General features: G+C 42.0%; 4 protein-coding genes and 1 long non-coding RNA gene across 5 annotated transcripts; 4 read left to right on the forward strand and 1 right to left on the reverse strand.

Moving 5' to 3' along the window:
- The first annotated feature begins 714 nt into the window (after nucleotides 1-714).
- On the forward strand, nucleotides 715-2,355 carry LOC100644821. The gene is made up of 3 exons (XM_020866434.2): nucleotides 715-1,236; nucleotides 1,347-1,478; nucleotides 1,723-2,355. The coding sequence occupies exons 1-3, from the start codon at nucleotides 999-1,001 to the stop codon at nucleotides 1,920-1,922; spliced, it is 570 nt and encodes a 189-aa protein (XP_020722093.2). The 5' UTR covers nucleotides 715-998; the 3' UTR covers nucleotides 1,923-2,355.
- Nucleotides 2,356-2,494: 139 nt separating this feature from the next.
- LOC105666443 lies at nucleotides 2,495-5,340 on the forward strand. Its single transcript, XM_012315941.3, has 3 exons — nucleotides 2,495-3,343; nucleotides 3,420-3,520; nucleotides 4,188-5,340. Exons 1-3 carry the CDS (start codon nucleotides 3,157-3,159, stop codon nucleotides 4,419-4,421), a joined length of 522 nt encoding a protein of 173 aa, XP_012171331.2. The 5' UTR covers nucleotides 2,495-3,156; the 3' UTR covers nucleotides 4,422-5,340.
- Nucleotides 5,341-6,879: 1,539 nt separating this feature from the next.
- Nucleotides 6,880-7,982, forward strand: LOC105666442. Its single transcript, XM_048411956.1, has 4 exons — nucleotides 6,880-6,964; nucleotides 7,108-7,173; nucleotides 7,262-7,486; nucleotides 7,555-7,982. Exons 1-4 carry the CDS (start codon nucleotides 6,880-6,882, stop codon nucleotides 7,980-7,982), a joined length of 804 nt encoding a protein of 267 aa, XP_048267913.1.
- A 1,415-nt stretch (nucleotides 7,983-9,397) lies between these two features.
- On the forward strand, nucleotides 9,398-12,371 carry LOC100644695. The gene is made up of 2 exons (XM_003400387.4): nucleotides 9,398-9,857; nucleotides 11,543-12,371. The coding sequence occupies exons 1-2, from the start codon at nucleotides 9,545-9,547 to the stop codon at nucleotides 11,890-11,892; spliced, it is 663 nt and encodes a 220-aa protein (XP_003400435.1). The 5' UTR covers nucleotides 9,398-9,544; the 3' UTR covers nucleotides 11,893-12,371.
- Nucleotides 11,801-13,914, reverse strand: LOC110119843. Its single transcript, XR_007226255.1, has 3 exons — nucleotides 12,396-13,914; nucleotides 12,211-12,331; nucleotides 11,801-11,901 (listed from the first exon to the last, which is right to left on the reverse strand). It is a non-coding gene; the product is annotated as an uncharacterized LOC110119843 (long non-coding RNA).
- Nucleotides 13,915-13,982: the final 68 nt, after the last annotated feature.

Below are 13,982 nucleotides of genomic sequence, written 5' to 3' on the forward strand. Positions count from 1 at the left end.
CGGATCAATATCGACCGATCGAAACTTCCACAGGACCGTTCGGATCCATTTGTACCCATTGGTTACTTCATTGGGAATGTTATTATAGTTTGTAATTTCTTCGAAATTGCAGACCACGTTTATTACCTTCTTCGCTGCAGAAATAGCTGCTTGACTGCATTAAATTAGCAGGGCCGTGAAAGCCATTGAAAACGTAATGGACAAAGACGTTCTATAGTTACTGCCTCCCTCGTTTCGTATTCCTTTGACGGTTTTAAGGAAAAGAGTCTTCTTCTCCACACTCGAACGATAATCAACGATGGATGAACGTATAGTTTCGCTGACGGGATTCCACGGTCGAGCAGTTCCATGCGAGGCGAGCAATGTACGGATGATCGCGGTACAGCGACCATGAAAGTGGGACATGATGTACGTTGGATGCAGGAAAGATTCCAGACGACTCGCGAAGGGACTGCCAGCTTTGATCCTCGAATAGCGCGATCTTACGTTTTGTCCCAACCGATCGATTCCATTTTCTTTCTCGAAACAGAGATAACGTTTGTCTTTTATATTTAAGTATTTGTGAGAGAGTGACGACGATCCTCTTCTTCCTAATACCTGATAAAACCATGAAAAATTGCAGCCCGGTAAACGCAACGAGGCTGTGATCGCGCTGAATACGCCGGCGAAGCTCGCGGCACGTTCTAATAGCGTTCTCCAAAAGTGTTTCAACGGCGGCGCGTCCACGAAATTGACAGTCGAGGTGGAAATTCGAGGTAGTGCGCAGATCCACCGCGCACACGTAGGCCGATCCTCTTTTGTGGTGCGAACGCCGTCGTGGTCGTTCGTCCGAATCATACGGCGGCTCGTCCGAGCACGATTAACACGTTGTAATTCGTGGTTCCTGCTCGTATCTCGCGATCAAAGATCGAGCAACGATCGTAGGCAGGGAAATTCTTTGCCTGGAGCGGAGCCCCGGTGTCGATGAAGAGAACCACGTGATCGTAACCGGTTCGATAATGCGACCGATTGGTTGGACGCTGGCGTGCGCGTTGCTCGCGACTACTTTTCCAAAAAGTGCAATCCTGTCGGACGTCCAGAGTGTTGGTGTCGCTGCGGGTTACCAGCACGAAGCTGGACGCGCCAAAGTCACCAAACTGCTGCCGATTTCCAAGGACGCGACCGTGGACCCCGATATCCAGGAGCTGAGAAAATTCCTCGACGATCTGTTCGTCGGTGGAAGCAAGAAGGTTCGAGGTAAGCGTAAAGTTGACGTTTCGAGATATTATGGTTTACAAAAACGAACGATAGTCAAACCGCGATCGATTCGACCAACGACTAATTGGATATTAAATATTTATGAAAAGCAAGCGGACAAGCTCGAACGTTTGGCCAGAAGCGAATCCAATTTATGTTAATGCCGATGATGTACAAAATGGGAGTGATGATGACAATGCTAACTGTTTTAACTGTGATCTCGCTGAAGGGATTGCTCGTCGGTAAGCGAAAATTACTCTATAGTCATTGTACGTATGTACGTATGTACGTAGGGATAACGGTTCGGCTATGATAGTGTACGCTACATGCATACTGAATCAGGAGACATCGACGACCCATTTATCGATAGATGTTCTTCGAAATCCATCAAACATCTACGATTCAATAGCAACGTTTTTCCTACTTATAATTCGCACATCGTAATTCTTTCGTTATAGCACAATCTGAATACGGACTCGGTTGCAGGTGCCATACTATTGATGCTAAAACTCAGCACGATAATAGCCAAGTTTACCTCTGGTTGGCAGCACAATGCGCAGTCTGCTCAACCGATCCACGTGCACGTTCACAACAGTCTGCCGACAGCTCACAATCAAGCGTACAATGGATGGATGTCGGCAAGCGGACCAGAAAACGCGGGAGAACATTACTACTACAGAGGATGACGATGAATTCTTCGACGATATCTTTCTCTCGGAAACTGTCTCTTCGATCGCCGCGATCGAAACTAGGCTATCGGACTTATTACGTTCCTTACCTGCCGACCGACTGGTCCCGACCTCCGCTAATGCTGGGAAAATAGAGTAAGCACGTTGCGGTTGTCAAGCAGACATCGACGATACGGCGAACCGCAACTCGCTTCTCGTGTACCAAAGTTTTGTTTAAGTATTCTGAGATAAGACTGGTAACTCGCGTCGCCTAATCGACCAACCTGGAAAACCAAAATTGTAAACTCGTACGTTTAAGGAGCAACCTCACGTTTACCTCAAACTAGCAATAACGTTAATTTATTTTGTAAAGAAACTGCGTCTTTCCTCCTATTTATTCAAAGTGTATGTATCATCGTAGAATGTATTTATTAAACTCTTTCTTAGCAAGTAAATTTCTCTCTGTATTTCGAAATTAAGCTGCTCGACTATGAATTTTCCGACACCGAAGAAATCGTAACCACGGATCCGTCGAAATACTCAATTTTTCGATAAGAATGAGAAGAGAATCGAAAGTCTCGACTTTTAGCGATGTAGAAGCAAAGTTGAATTTTCCGCGTTTCAAGGTCTGCTAAACGCATACGCGTCCGTGACCAACCGCGTGTATAGTACACCTTCTATGACACGAATCGCGGCAGCGAACTGCAGAGACCCAGTTTCCTAGTTTCAGTGGGGTAAGCAGACGGCAAAAAGGAAATTGTCTGCTCTCCGCTTGCTACGATTCCTTAGCAGTCTCATCACCGATCGAATACAAGCACCACGCGTTCTACTCGTCGGTTATGAAACGAATAAAAGTACAAACACGTAAAAACGATCGTTGATGTTTTAAGCGTGCGAAAAGCTCGACAGCCCGAAAGATAATTTGATCGCGCGATTGTAAAATCGGACAAATTTCGAGATCGTTCGTCAGAACGGCTGTCAAGCCGAGTCAGTTTGGACCCCGGACCGGAAGTAAGAAAAGGAGCAGCGACAAACGCGTAACGTTATTCGTTACGCGGAACGCGGTAAACGGTGATTCGCAACGAGATTCCTTACTCCCCTTAACGATCGATATCGGAAGAATGATAGAAGGAAAGGTAACGGAAGAATGAATAATTAAGCGGCAATTAGAAAGGCAGTCAAAAGGAAGCTAATAGGTTATATTTCTATTTAAGAATTAACTTTCTAAGCGACGAGGCGACGCAACGCAGCCATGAATAGAGTGGACGTAATTTTTTCGTGCTTGTGCGTCGTAATTCTTTTTCAAACTTTGGCCCGTGCCGAATATGTCGCAAAGGAGTTGAACGACACTTTGAGGGTTGACGTTTCTCAGGGAATTGCACTGTATATCGCGAATGACGAAGCAAACGTTACTCTGAGCCTGTCGTCGCTGTTCGAAAGTAAGTAAAACGTTTCTAAGATCGGTGTTCAATACGCATCCACGAATAGCGCGATTAGTTACAATTTCTTTTGAAGGGAACGATGTAGAGCAACGAGATACAGGAAGATTCAAATTTAAGAAAGGTATCCTAAAAAGAATTGGAATGACGATGATGATGGCTCCTCTAATCTGGCAGGTTTAAATTAACACCCTATACGTATTATTAGCCTGCAAATTTTTATGCAATAACGGAACGGTGGGGTATAACGCACTACTATCGAGCCGTACAAGCCTCGTGGACCTATCTCTGACATTTCATATATCGTATGAATTTTCTCGAAAACTGGTACAATAAGTACAATTTTATTCCGCGATAGAATAATTGCAAAAGAGAATAATACGTACCAAGGGGCATTTTCACTCTTCGCTATAGGGGTACGCGGGCGTTACGTTTTATCCCACTCTTTTGTCCCAGGTGAACTAATTTAACATTTAATACCTATACTTGAACGCGAGGTGCAAAACGAGCTAAAACGTCGAAATACTGGCTGTACTTATCGTTTTAAATTTTCAAGATGCGAGTTTTCAAAATAGAGAAGAATAAATGGGAAATTAATGCGCTCGAACTGCGTTGCGAGCAAGCGTTTAGTCTCGTGTTGTACGACTGCGGTTCATTCGCGTCTCTTATCGAAGAGTAACACTGGTGTTTTATTTTATCCATTCGTTCTATCGTACCCCCCTTTTCCGTTTTGTATATTTTTACATTTTTCTATTTCCCATAAATGCATAAATATTCGCAGTCTACGTATCGCTGACAAATGAATTTAGGAACCCGCTACTTCTAACGCGCATTTGCATTTTAGTTAGCAACGTTACCAGCTACCCTCGCCTCCCTCAAGATCAATTTGCTTCGAAGCATTTTCATAGGAAAAATCGCATTGGCGATAATGTTGTACAACGCGCTGAGGAATTCGCAGAAATCGGAAGTGGTACTGATCCATAAACCCGAATATCACGATCACTATTATCACACTTATCACGAACTGGAAGACAACGACAAAGGTTGGTGGGGACGACGAATGAAACGGCACCTGTAAAATAGAATAGCTTCGATTACTTCATCGAATAATCGTATTTAGGATAATTGCTGTTCCAACAAAATAGTGTGTCTGTGATACGTAACGACAAAATGTCACGATATTTCAAATATACGGTTCTAATCAAGAGTATACATGATTTTCCACGCGACGAAAACGCACCGGATTGTATATAAAATTAAAATTAAATTTTGGGTCTCGAAAGAACGTCCGGCGCAACGACCAACAACGAGATATTCCAAGTGACCTACTTCGAGCTGCTAACGGCATTTTGGTCCAGATTCTGAAGCGATCAGCTACGACCAGGGTTTTCCCTTTTCTCTGCCGTTAAATTCAACGTCGAAATCGAAATTTATATAATACCGATCGATTTCGACGGGGATGAACATCGCGTGCCGATGACCAAACGTCTTTGGGATTACAGCGCAGCTTTCTTTCGTTTTTCTCGGATAAAATTTTATCAACGCTGCGACGAAACAGACTTATCGCGATTATGTCGTTGAAATTTGAAACCAATCAGAAAATCTACGAAGAAGTTAAAAGACATTTGCTACGAGCTATTTGGTAAAAAATTGATATACGACATAAACGTTCGTCTTAAATACATGATTAAGTGTTTGGATATTTTTATGATTTCTCCGAAATACGGTATACCTGGTCCGCATATTTCGTACGTTCTATGTACATCTCCGGATTCCTTCCAAACTTTACCGATATAATCGTGATGTATGTCGAATGAATGTCATTATACCGCTAGTGAAATTTGTAAATGTCCCATATGAAATGCCAAGTGTATCGATAAAAAGTTTCAAATATAATTGTCGAGGTACTTTGACGAATTACTGTAACTACCGTTTCAGAAAATTCTTCGCGTTTACGGTAACGATCACGATTCTTGAATGCAAAAACTGCACCAGAAGACCGCTCTACTTTTTAAGAAACGAGCAAACTGTTCGCGTATAACGTTTCGCGACGAGGTTCGATCGTTAGAGACGGATATAGATCGATGCTAGGGGCACGTAACGAAAGTATTGTCAATGTCGAATTTATTCTCCAAGGCCTCGATATTCGTGGTGCGTATACGTGCCAGAAACCCACCTTCCGTTCGCATAGTTAGTATGCCAACGCCATCGATCCCGTATCGACAGTTCGCCATACGAATCGTAGTCCTATACCGTTTTCTAAACTACAAAATGCACGATGCACGACGCATACGTGGCAAATCAGAATGGAACCCGGATTAATCTCTGTATGCGTACGAGCTTAGATCAGCGCGACACGTGAAAGCATTCGGCTTTTTAAGAAAACTTACAATCGCGTATCTAATTTGGTCGAGCGTGTTTGTCATTAGAAAAGTCGAATTCTCTTTGACAGAATTTTTCCCTTTACGTTTGCTTTACGTTTACAGCGATACCGACGTTGTTCGCCTTTAACTATATAAATTAACGATCTTTATGGCAGATCTCGATGGCAATTAATGGTACGTGGTCTCGTTCGCCGCTTATTAATTTCGTTTAATTAAATTAAACATCCGGATCCGTTGATCTCTGCTGGATCTCTAACGAGGTAATCGTAAACCGGTAGAAATAGAAATACGTAACATAGGCGATTAAAGATCGGAGGAAACGTACGTGAGATGGAAATCCGCTTACTTACCACTTGCGATACTTTTTTGAAAGGAGGAGTAACGCGTGCAATCCAGAAAATAGTTGATAAATTCGCGAAATTCGCAGTTATTACGGGAACGTAAATATTGTACGATGTACGCGATAAAAACGTGTTTTAAAAAGAAACTTTGACAAGGACTTTTACGGCTTTGTACATTAGTAGAAAATCGATGTAGCTTCGATGCGTCGGTAGAAGATCGGTAGCCGTATGTCGTCATATAATTATATAGGAAACGCGCGAAAGCGAGCGTCGAGGACACTTCTACGTGTCCGTAGACTTTTCGCATATGCGGATTCCACGATTTCCTCTTCTCCTTCGATAAGTTGTTCGGTAAATCGGAGAAAATCTTTTCCTCGCTTAGTTACATCATCGTTCAGGTCTCGAGGGGCTCTTCTTCGTTTAACGTGCTGACCAAGCACGTGAAGATGTTGTTGCACGTAAGACGTTCTTTCTCGCAAAATATTTGAGATATTGAAAGCAAAAATGGATTGATTTTAGCCTATACGGCTGTTTAGCGTGTACAGTTTGAGAGTAATTCGTTGCCTAAAAATACTTGGTACGACAACTGACTTCGTTATTTTAGTTTTCATTTGAAACAATGAATTTCTTTATCTTTGTTCGTATTTGAAACAAACGTAGCTTATTTAGTCAAATTATTATTAGTCAGATTTCGCTCTGAACTTTAACCTTAACGTTGTGAAAAGATCGAAGCGCGCTCGAACCGTTTTAGAGAATGCTTACCAAAGTTATGTGCTTTCTCTTCCTTATTCTTATGCTTTGGAATTTCGCAATGACAAGTGGAACGGCCGAGCAAAACAGACCTTACGAATTTGGGTTCAACATCGTTGTTTTTCAACATAGGTACGAGAAGAAAGGTTCGTAAAATGCGTTCTTCGAGTCGTTTTCGATCGTGTTAAGCATCTTTTTGTTTTTTCTTTTTCCGGAACGAGAGTGTGATTCAGACATAAATATTCGACGAAAGCCAGAGTTAACGAAATATGTATGTCCATTTCACAAGATGCTGATGGAATTATCACGGGAGTGACTATAGGAGTGACTATGACTTATAGAAGAATTAAAAGTTGTAAGTCTGCAAATTATATTCATAAACCAAGATAATTCGAATATATATATATTGGAGAAAAGTAATAAACCCTATGGTTAAATTTCAGTGAAGGATGCGCAAGAAATATCGAAAGCAAGGCAGAAAATTGGAAAGAAGCTGGTAGAAGCTGTAGCAAGGGCTTGTAGTGCGTGCAAACTTGCAGTGAAAACAGACGAATCTGAACGTACGACACAGACCATTCGACCGGTAACGCTACTTACTTCTAATAAAAAGTTGGATGCTCTGCCACAAAGGATGGCAGAGACGTTGGAAATGGGAAAAAAGAGAAACGGTAAAAGATCCTTCTCTTACACGTCCGATGACTATCGTTTGATTCGACTATTTACTATTGCTATTTACTCGATTACTTTGCAGATAAACTTTCTCACGAGAGAAATGAAATCTCTCAAAGCTCGAAGGATTTTTCTAACGAGAGAAGAGGAAAGAATTTAGTTCGAGACATCGTGAAAGATACGGTAGATCCACGCCTCAAAGAGCCGAATGTGGATGATCGAATGCTGGAGAAGACGGCGAACGATCTTTACTATCGCTTTAATTGCTCGATAACGACACACGAGCATCGAGAAGATGGATATAGAAGCGGAGAGAAAAATGGCAGCTTTCGCGCAGAAAGTGAAAATGGTATCGATACCCGAGTGAAATATTTGTCGAACGAATTTGGTCATTGGCCGGACGTTTCGTTCGTTGCCAGCGATAATACGACGAAATTGCCCTTTGGTACTGGACGTGGAGAACGAATTTTGTTTATCTTTCGAATTTTTACGTAATAAATTTTTAAAAGAAAGCAAAACTTGTTCGTTAAAGTAGCTTAGGGGAAACTTTATGCGACGTGAAATTCTTATTAACGAATAAAAGGGAAAATCGATCGATGAAATACAAAAATGCGAGTCGATGGAATTTTGAAACGTCTGTATTCGAATTTCGTTAAATTTTTAACATACTTGAAGGATTTGCCGTAAACGATCAAATCGGAGCGGAACGCCTGTGCGTCAAGCGTAAAGTCTTTTGCGTTAAATGAGGATCGAGATGACGGTGATTCATGCGGACGATCATTCGCAACGTGCTGTGACAGTTTCTTTGTTACGCTGGTTATGTATCTTTAAGAGCGAAGACCGAAGCGGTTATGCTAATTAGCCTGAATAAATAACGAGATTCGCTGTAGGAACGTCCGTTTACGTTACTTCGTTATAAACGAGAAAAGAATGAGGTAGAGCAAACTCCTTGGTACAGACTGCTGATAAATATTCCTTGTTCTTAATTGTTTTTAATTCTTCTTGATCGCTTGGCGTTTCGAAAGCAACGATTTCACTACATTTTCACGCTTCTTTATTCTTTAACGATAAAAATGACTAGAATTAGGTTGTATTAGCATCCCAACGCTGTTCAAGTGGAATTTCTGTCATCGGTCCACGTACGTGACTCACACGCGTGCCAAGTTACACGCGTACAATCTTAAATCCATTACGCTTTTCCGCAACGAGGAAAAGGTTAACGCGCCATTAAAAATTAATTTTCACCGTCCCGTCCGGCAGAAAACGGATCTTAGTTGTGCATCGATTTGCGTAGAATCAATTCCCGGGCTTCTAATTTTGCAATTTTTCGCCTCTTACGTTAACGAATTTGACATACTCCAACTTTAAAGTTTAAAATGTTCATTTTCTGAATCTTTGAATTTCGCAGTTTCTGAATTTTTGAGTTTCGTTACTTCGCAGTCTTTAAATTCTCCTTTTTTGTTTCCCAATTTTCGAATTTTCGTATGGTTCGCATTCTTAAGAACTTCTTCAAAATCGAAGCAAAGAAAATCGAAGTCGAGTGAAGTTGAGAGTAGTATAAAAACAAGAGAGACAAATAAATTAAGGAACCCGTTCATAAGCGAAAGCGGTAACTCGATGAGCCTGACGTCTTGTTCGAAATCCGTTTTCCGTGTTATACGAACATCCGCCAAAATTCTTTTCCATTCGTGGCAGCGTCTCGACCCCACGAGGTGGTCGGAATTCTTTAAGAAGAGGCAATCGCGGCTCGGTTTCAACGATGTGTGCCCACGAAAACCATGGCAGTGGGGGGATGCCAGTCGAGTTTTCACTTGAAACAGTACCAACTTGATTGGCGGAAGTCCAGAAGGAAGGGGTTAGACTCTCATATATGTTCGACCACGCACCTTGCACAACCACTTCGTGCCCGTGACACGCGGTCCAAGGATATAAAAAGCGGAAGGTCGAGTTCGAATTAAAGAAAAGAACGGAGAAGGGTGAAAGAGAAACAGCGAATGAGCCGTGATATCGCGTAGTGATAGTGTCTTTAGAAAAAATTATCTTATCGCATCTTCGCCATGAGGATAACAGTGTCCATCTTCTTGCTCCTGGGACTCCTTCTCTGCGTTCAGGGTGAACTCGTCGGTACCAAGGAGGAGGATGAAAGTTTCCTGACCTGCGTGTTGGAGGATAATTCCGTGGCATGTCTAAGTACGAGGCTAGGGAGGAACCTCGATCAAATCGAGATGCAAGTGACCGGCAAGAAGAGCGAAACACCGATGAGTGCGGTTATCGAGCAGGCCGGCAATTTCATGGCCGAAGTCATCGACGACGTGCAAAATCCCGGAAGATCGGACGAAGTCGCGGAAACCGCGGATGCCGGTGACCAAGGTGAGAATATTGCGAGACATATTGCCTTTAGCGCGTAATTAAAGTAATTTATCGCGTGTAAACGATATATTCGATCGATCAACGAAGAAATAGACAAAGCGCATCGAGCCTCGATCGACACGTGGAGCGCATGATAAAATCAACCGTGAACTTTCCTCTGTGCCGAGAGCACCGTTAAAAAAAGTCGCTTGACATTTACCGACTTACTTAACTCGAACCTCTTTGTCTTATCGAAACTCGCCTTAAGATTCTTTTCATTACCTTATCCGCGGATTTTCAAAGTTCACCGATTTCCTTCGTTCGTTTCGAGTATTTCTTCTTGGCGAGCCTTTGACTCGGTACGCGCGAGTTCGGACGATGAACGCTGTTGCAACGGAGAACAACACGGGTGACTCACTTTCGTGAATGAAGCTTAGAAAAAAGCCGCGGTTGCTTTTGAAACGATTATGCGAAAAGTAGAAGGAGGACAGACAGACAGAGTACCCCGACTTTCGAGTTGCTAGCTTTTGCGATAAACTAAACGAACGAGACTAATTACATTTGCACAGAATAATATTTAACGTTCGAAGAAGCTTGTTAACACGGGAATGTTAGGAGACAAGCTTTGCTCTATTCTGGCAAACGCATCGAATACGTGTCTTTAGGTCACCAACGATCGCTTGAAATTCAACATCCGATATGTCACCAATTTCTTCTCTCAGTTTGCACATAGTTCAATGAAGCGACTTGAGTAAATTTGCTCTAACGGTACGCCGCTCGTTATCTTCCTTGTCTTTTCGAGCAAATCGTAGCTACGAAATTGAACAATTTGACAGACATCAAGGCAATCTTCTTGCTATTAAAGCAAGTATCGTATCGTTGTTCTGCTTTTTTAAAATGACGTATTCTCTTTGAAGGACCGTGGCGTATTTTTCTTTCCGTTGTTTTTAAGCCATTAGAGTAAAATTACGCAGTCCGCAAGAGTCGAAAACATCTAGGTCACTGGACTCGTTCATCCCAAATTATTCGTTACTCCAATTACATATTCGTAACTTGTCCAAAATGTTCTTTCTTCCGTATTCGTTGAACGTGGACACGTAGCTTCGGCGTAGAAGGGAGAAGTGAATGAAAGTAGAGGTTAGCGAATTAGCAAGCAAATCTATGTTTCCAGCACCTTGTTATACTTTTAACCTCGACAACGATTCGCGGTGGTTCGAATCGCGGCCATCGAGTCGACCAAAGAGAGTGAGTTCGCGGTAAAGAACGAGTCAACCGTTTCCATAGTTTCTGTGTCGATTCGCGCGCCAATCGTGTGCCCACGCGAAGGAGAAAGGCCTAGAAAAATCGATCTCGTAATTATTTGAATACAAATTTCGCTGATATATCATAGATCTTCTTTTTACAGAATTACTAATAGCTAATTATAGCTAATGATTAAACGCGAATTGTTCGCGTATTTATGTGAAATTTAAATACGCAGGAATGTACGAAATACGCGTAATATCTAGAAACAGAAAAAATAGCCAAATCAGAATACTCGCTACGATATTTAAAATGTAAAATAAATTTCCATTTCCGCTTCTTCGCTTACATTCAAGACGGAAAAGTCTACCAACGATATCGTCGATATAATCGATTCTTTACGGCTGCGATTAGAACGGATTCGGCGATTTGTATTTAAATCCATCGTGAAACTTTGATTACAGAGGAAGCACGTGGCAAGAAATATGGAAAGAAGAAAAAGAAGCAATTGCAGAGACTCCTTGGTTTGATCATGCTGTTCAAGGCTAAACTCGGTCTGCTACTTCAATTGATCTCAACGCACTTCCAGCTCAAGTTCTTCTTCATCGCCATCATCACCTTGATCCTCAACGTTGTCAAGTTTTGGATGGATCTGAAAAAATCTCATCCGTCTAAGGTCATCTATTACGAACACGCTCAACATCAACACCATTACGATCACGACGATCACGACCCTAGTTACTGGGGACGATCCTCCAACGATCCTTCTGCTCAAAATCTCGCTTATTCCTCCTATGCTCCACAAAATCCATAGAGGCTCGAGCTGGAAACATCAAACTCTAGTTTTTCAGTGACGAAAAAGAAAAAGGAAAAAAAAAAGAAAAAGATAGTAGCACCGAGAACTAGGTGGCAGAAAAATCTGTCGCCACGATTATTTTCTCCGCGCTCAGGTTTCTAAATAATTACTAAAGAAACCGTTGATCGTTGTTTGACACGTAGTCGCGTAATCTATATTTAATCTTATATTTATATCAAACTATTTATTTTTCTATTTATATTAAAACAAAAATGTCAACGACCCGTTAATGCGCGTATTATTTAGGAAAATTATCGCGTCTCCTCGTTCATGTACCTTTCCCCGAATCGCAAAACATTCGATAGAGGATCCATTCGCGTACCAAAGTCCACTTTGCGTACCTGCTGTCGTATATATTCTCACGCCCCATATGTTAACTGATATCGTTAAATGACATCTGTAAGAATCGTACACTCAATAAATTATTTTCATAATAATTCGCATTCTGTCGACTTTTCTACCTTGAACGAAGAACTCTAGGACGAGAAGGCCATAAATTCGAAGACGACGTTATAATACCGAAGCGAATCGTAGATCGTAGATCGTCGATTTATCGACGGTGAATAAGAAGCACGTAAGGACAACCGAGAAAGCTTACCGAATCGACTTACGACCTTCTTTCTCCATAGAGTGGACCAGCTTGTAGCGACCAGCTTACGTATTCCTCGACATCGCGCCGTGGGACATGCGACAGGAATTTTCAACGAGCGCCAATACTTTCGGGCTGTTCACCTTGCCGTGATTTCGATCGACCGATAAATACGCGAGATTTCTTCTCCCCGCAGCTACGTTTTTCTTTTATTTTTCCCATTGGCTGAAACCGAAAGACCTCGATAGATCGGTTCGTTCTCTTTTTCAAGTACTTCGTATTAAAGTACTTTCTGTTAGTCGTCAAATTGCGTTACATGAAAAGTTGGAAAATTAACAATGCTATGCTACGTTTCTACATGATCGATAAAGAAAAAATAATGATAATCTTTTTAGCGATAATTCAACAAGGTAGATAAGGAAAAGGATTAATCTTTGCGTATCGGTATCGCTTTAGATTTCACTTTGAACAACGTTTGTGTTTCTAAATAAGTTATACAAAAAAATCTATGATCTCACCTACAGCTTAACAAGGTAGATAAAGGAGTCGATAAAGATATCGCTCCATACGACAATTGTATTTCTAGATAATATATAAAAACGAGTCTATAATCTTTTCAACGATAACGTAATAAGACCAGATAGAGTGTCCTTGTTTACACGAAAAAAAAAAAAAAAAAAAAAAAAAGAAAAATGCATAGACGAATATACCAGGATGAATCAGGATATATCGTGTCTGTCATGGTCAATGACCAGAAACGGACAGAGTTTCGTAACCGGTGGGACCCCCGTGGAAACTTAAGTATTCACGTACCGAAGAATCGCCCGGTCTCGGTGCGACCTTTAGCGAAAGACGAGGCCCGGTTCCACTTGCCCTCGGTTTTTGACGTCTAGAACCTCTTTTCGAAGCTCTGATTGGACTGCGGCCAACGAGACCACCGTGTCGCATCGAAATCATCGAAATTCGTGAGAAGAGACGCTGAAATATCCTTCCGCCGTTCATTTATAGAATTTCTTCGCGGACAGGCTACGTCCAACTTTTTCTTAATCAGCTAACGAAATTCGATCTCACTTAGCGGCAGCTATTTTCACATTCCACCGCATTTGCATCCGTCCTTCGAGTGGATACGTCTTCGGGATATTCATAGAGAATTCTCCGCACCCGGTTTCTCTTCGCAAGAATATCCTTCCCTCGACTCTCGACGGGAAAAGCTTCTCCCTCTCGTCTCCAAAGGGCATATCAATGACCGTTTGATCGACTCGCGAGAAGAACGATCTCGCTTGCTCCTCCACAGGAATATCATTCTGATTTTTACCGTGGCCGCAAGGTTCGATGCGTCGAATCGCTGAATGGACGTCACGACGAATTTTCAATCCAACGATGAATATTACGCGAAGCTGACCGAAGGAATTCGTCGTGGTTACACGGGTATCGTATCACTCGGCACATCAACGGGGAA

Source organism: Bombus terrestris, chromosome 14, assembly GCF_910591885.1.
Source record: "Bombus terrestris chromosome 14, iyBomTerr1.2, whole genome shotgun sequence".
NCBI classification, from domain to species: Eukaryota; Metazoa; Arthropoda; class Insecta; order Hymenoptera; family Apidae; genus Bombus; species Bombus terrestris.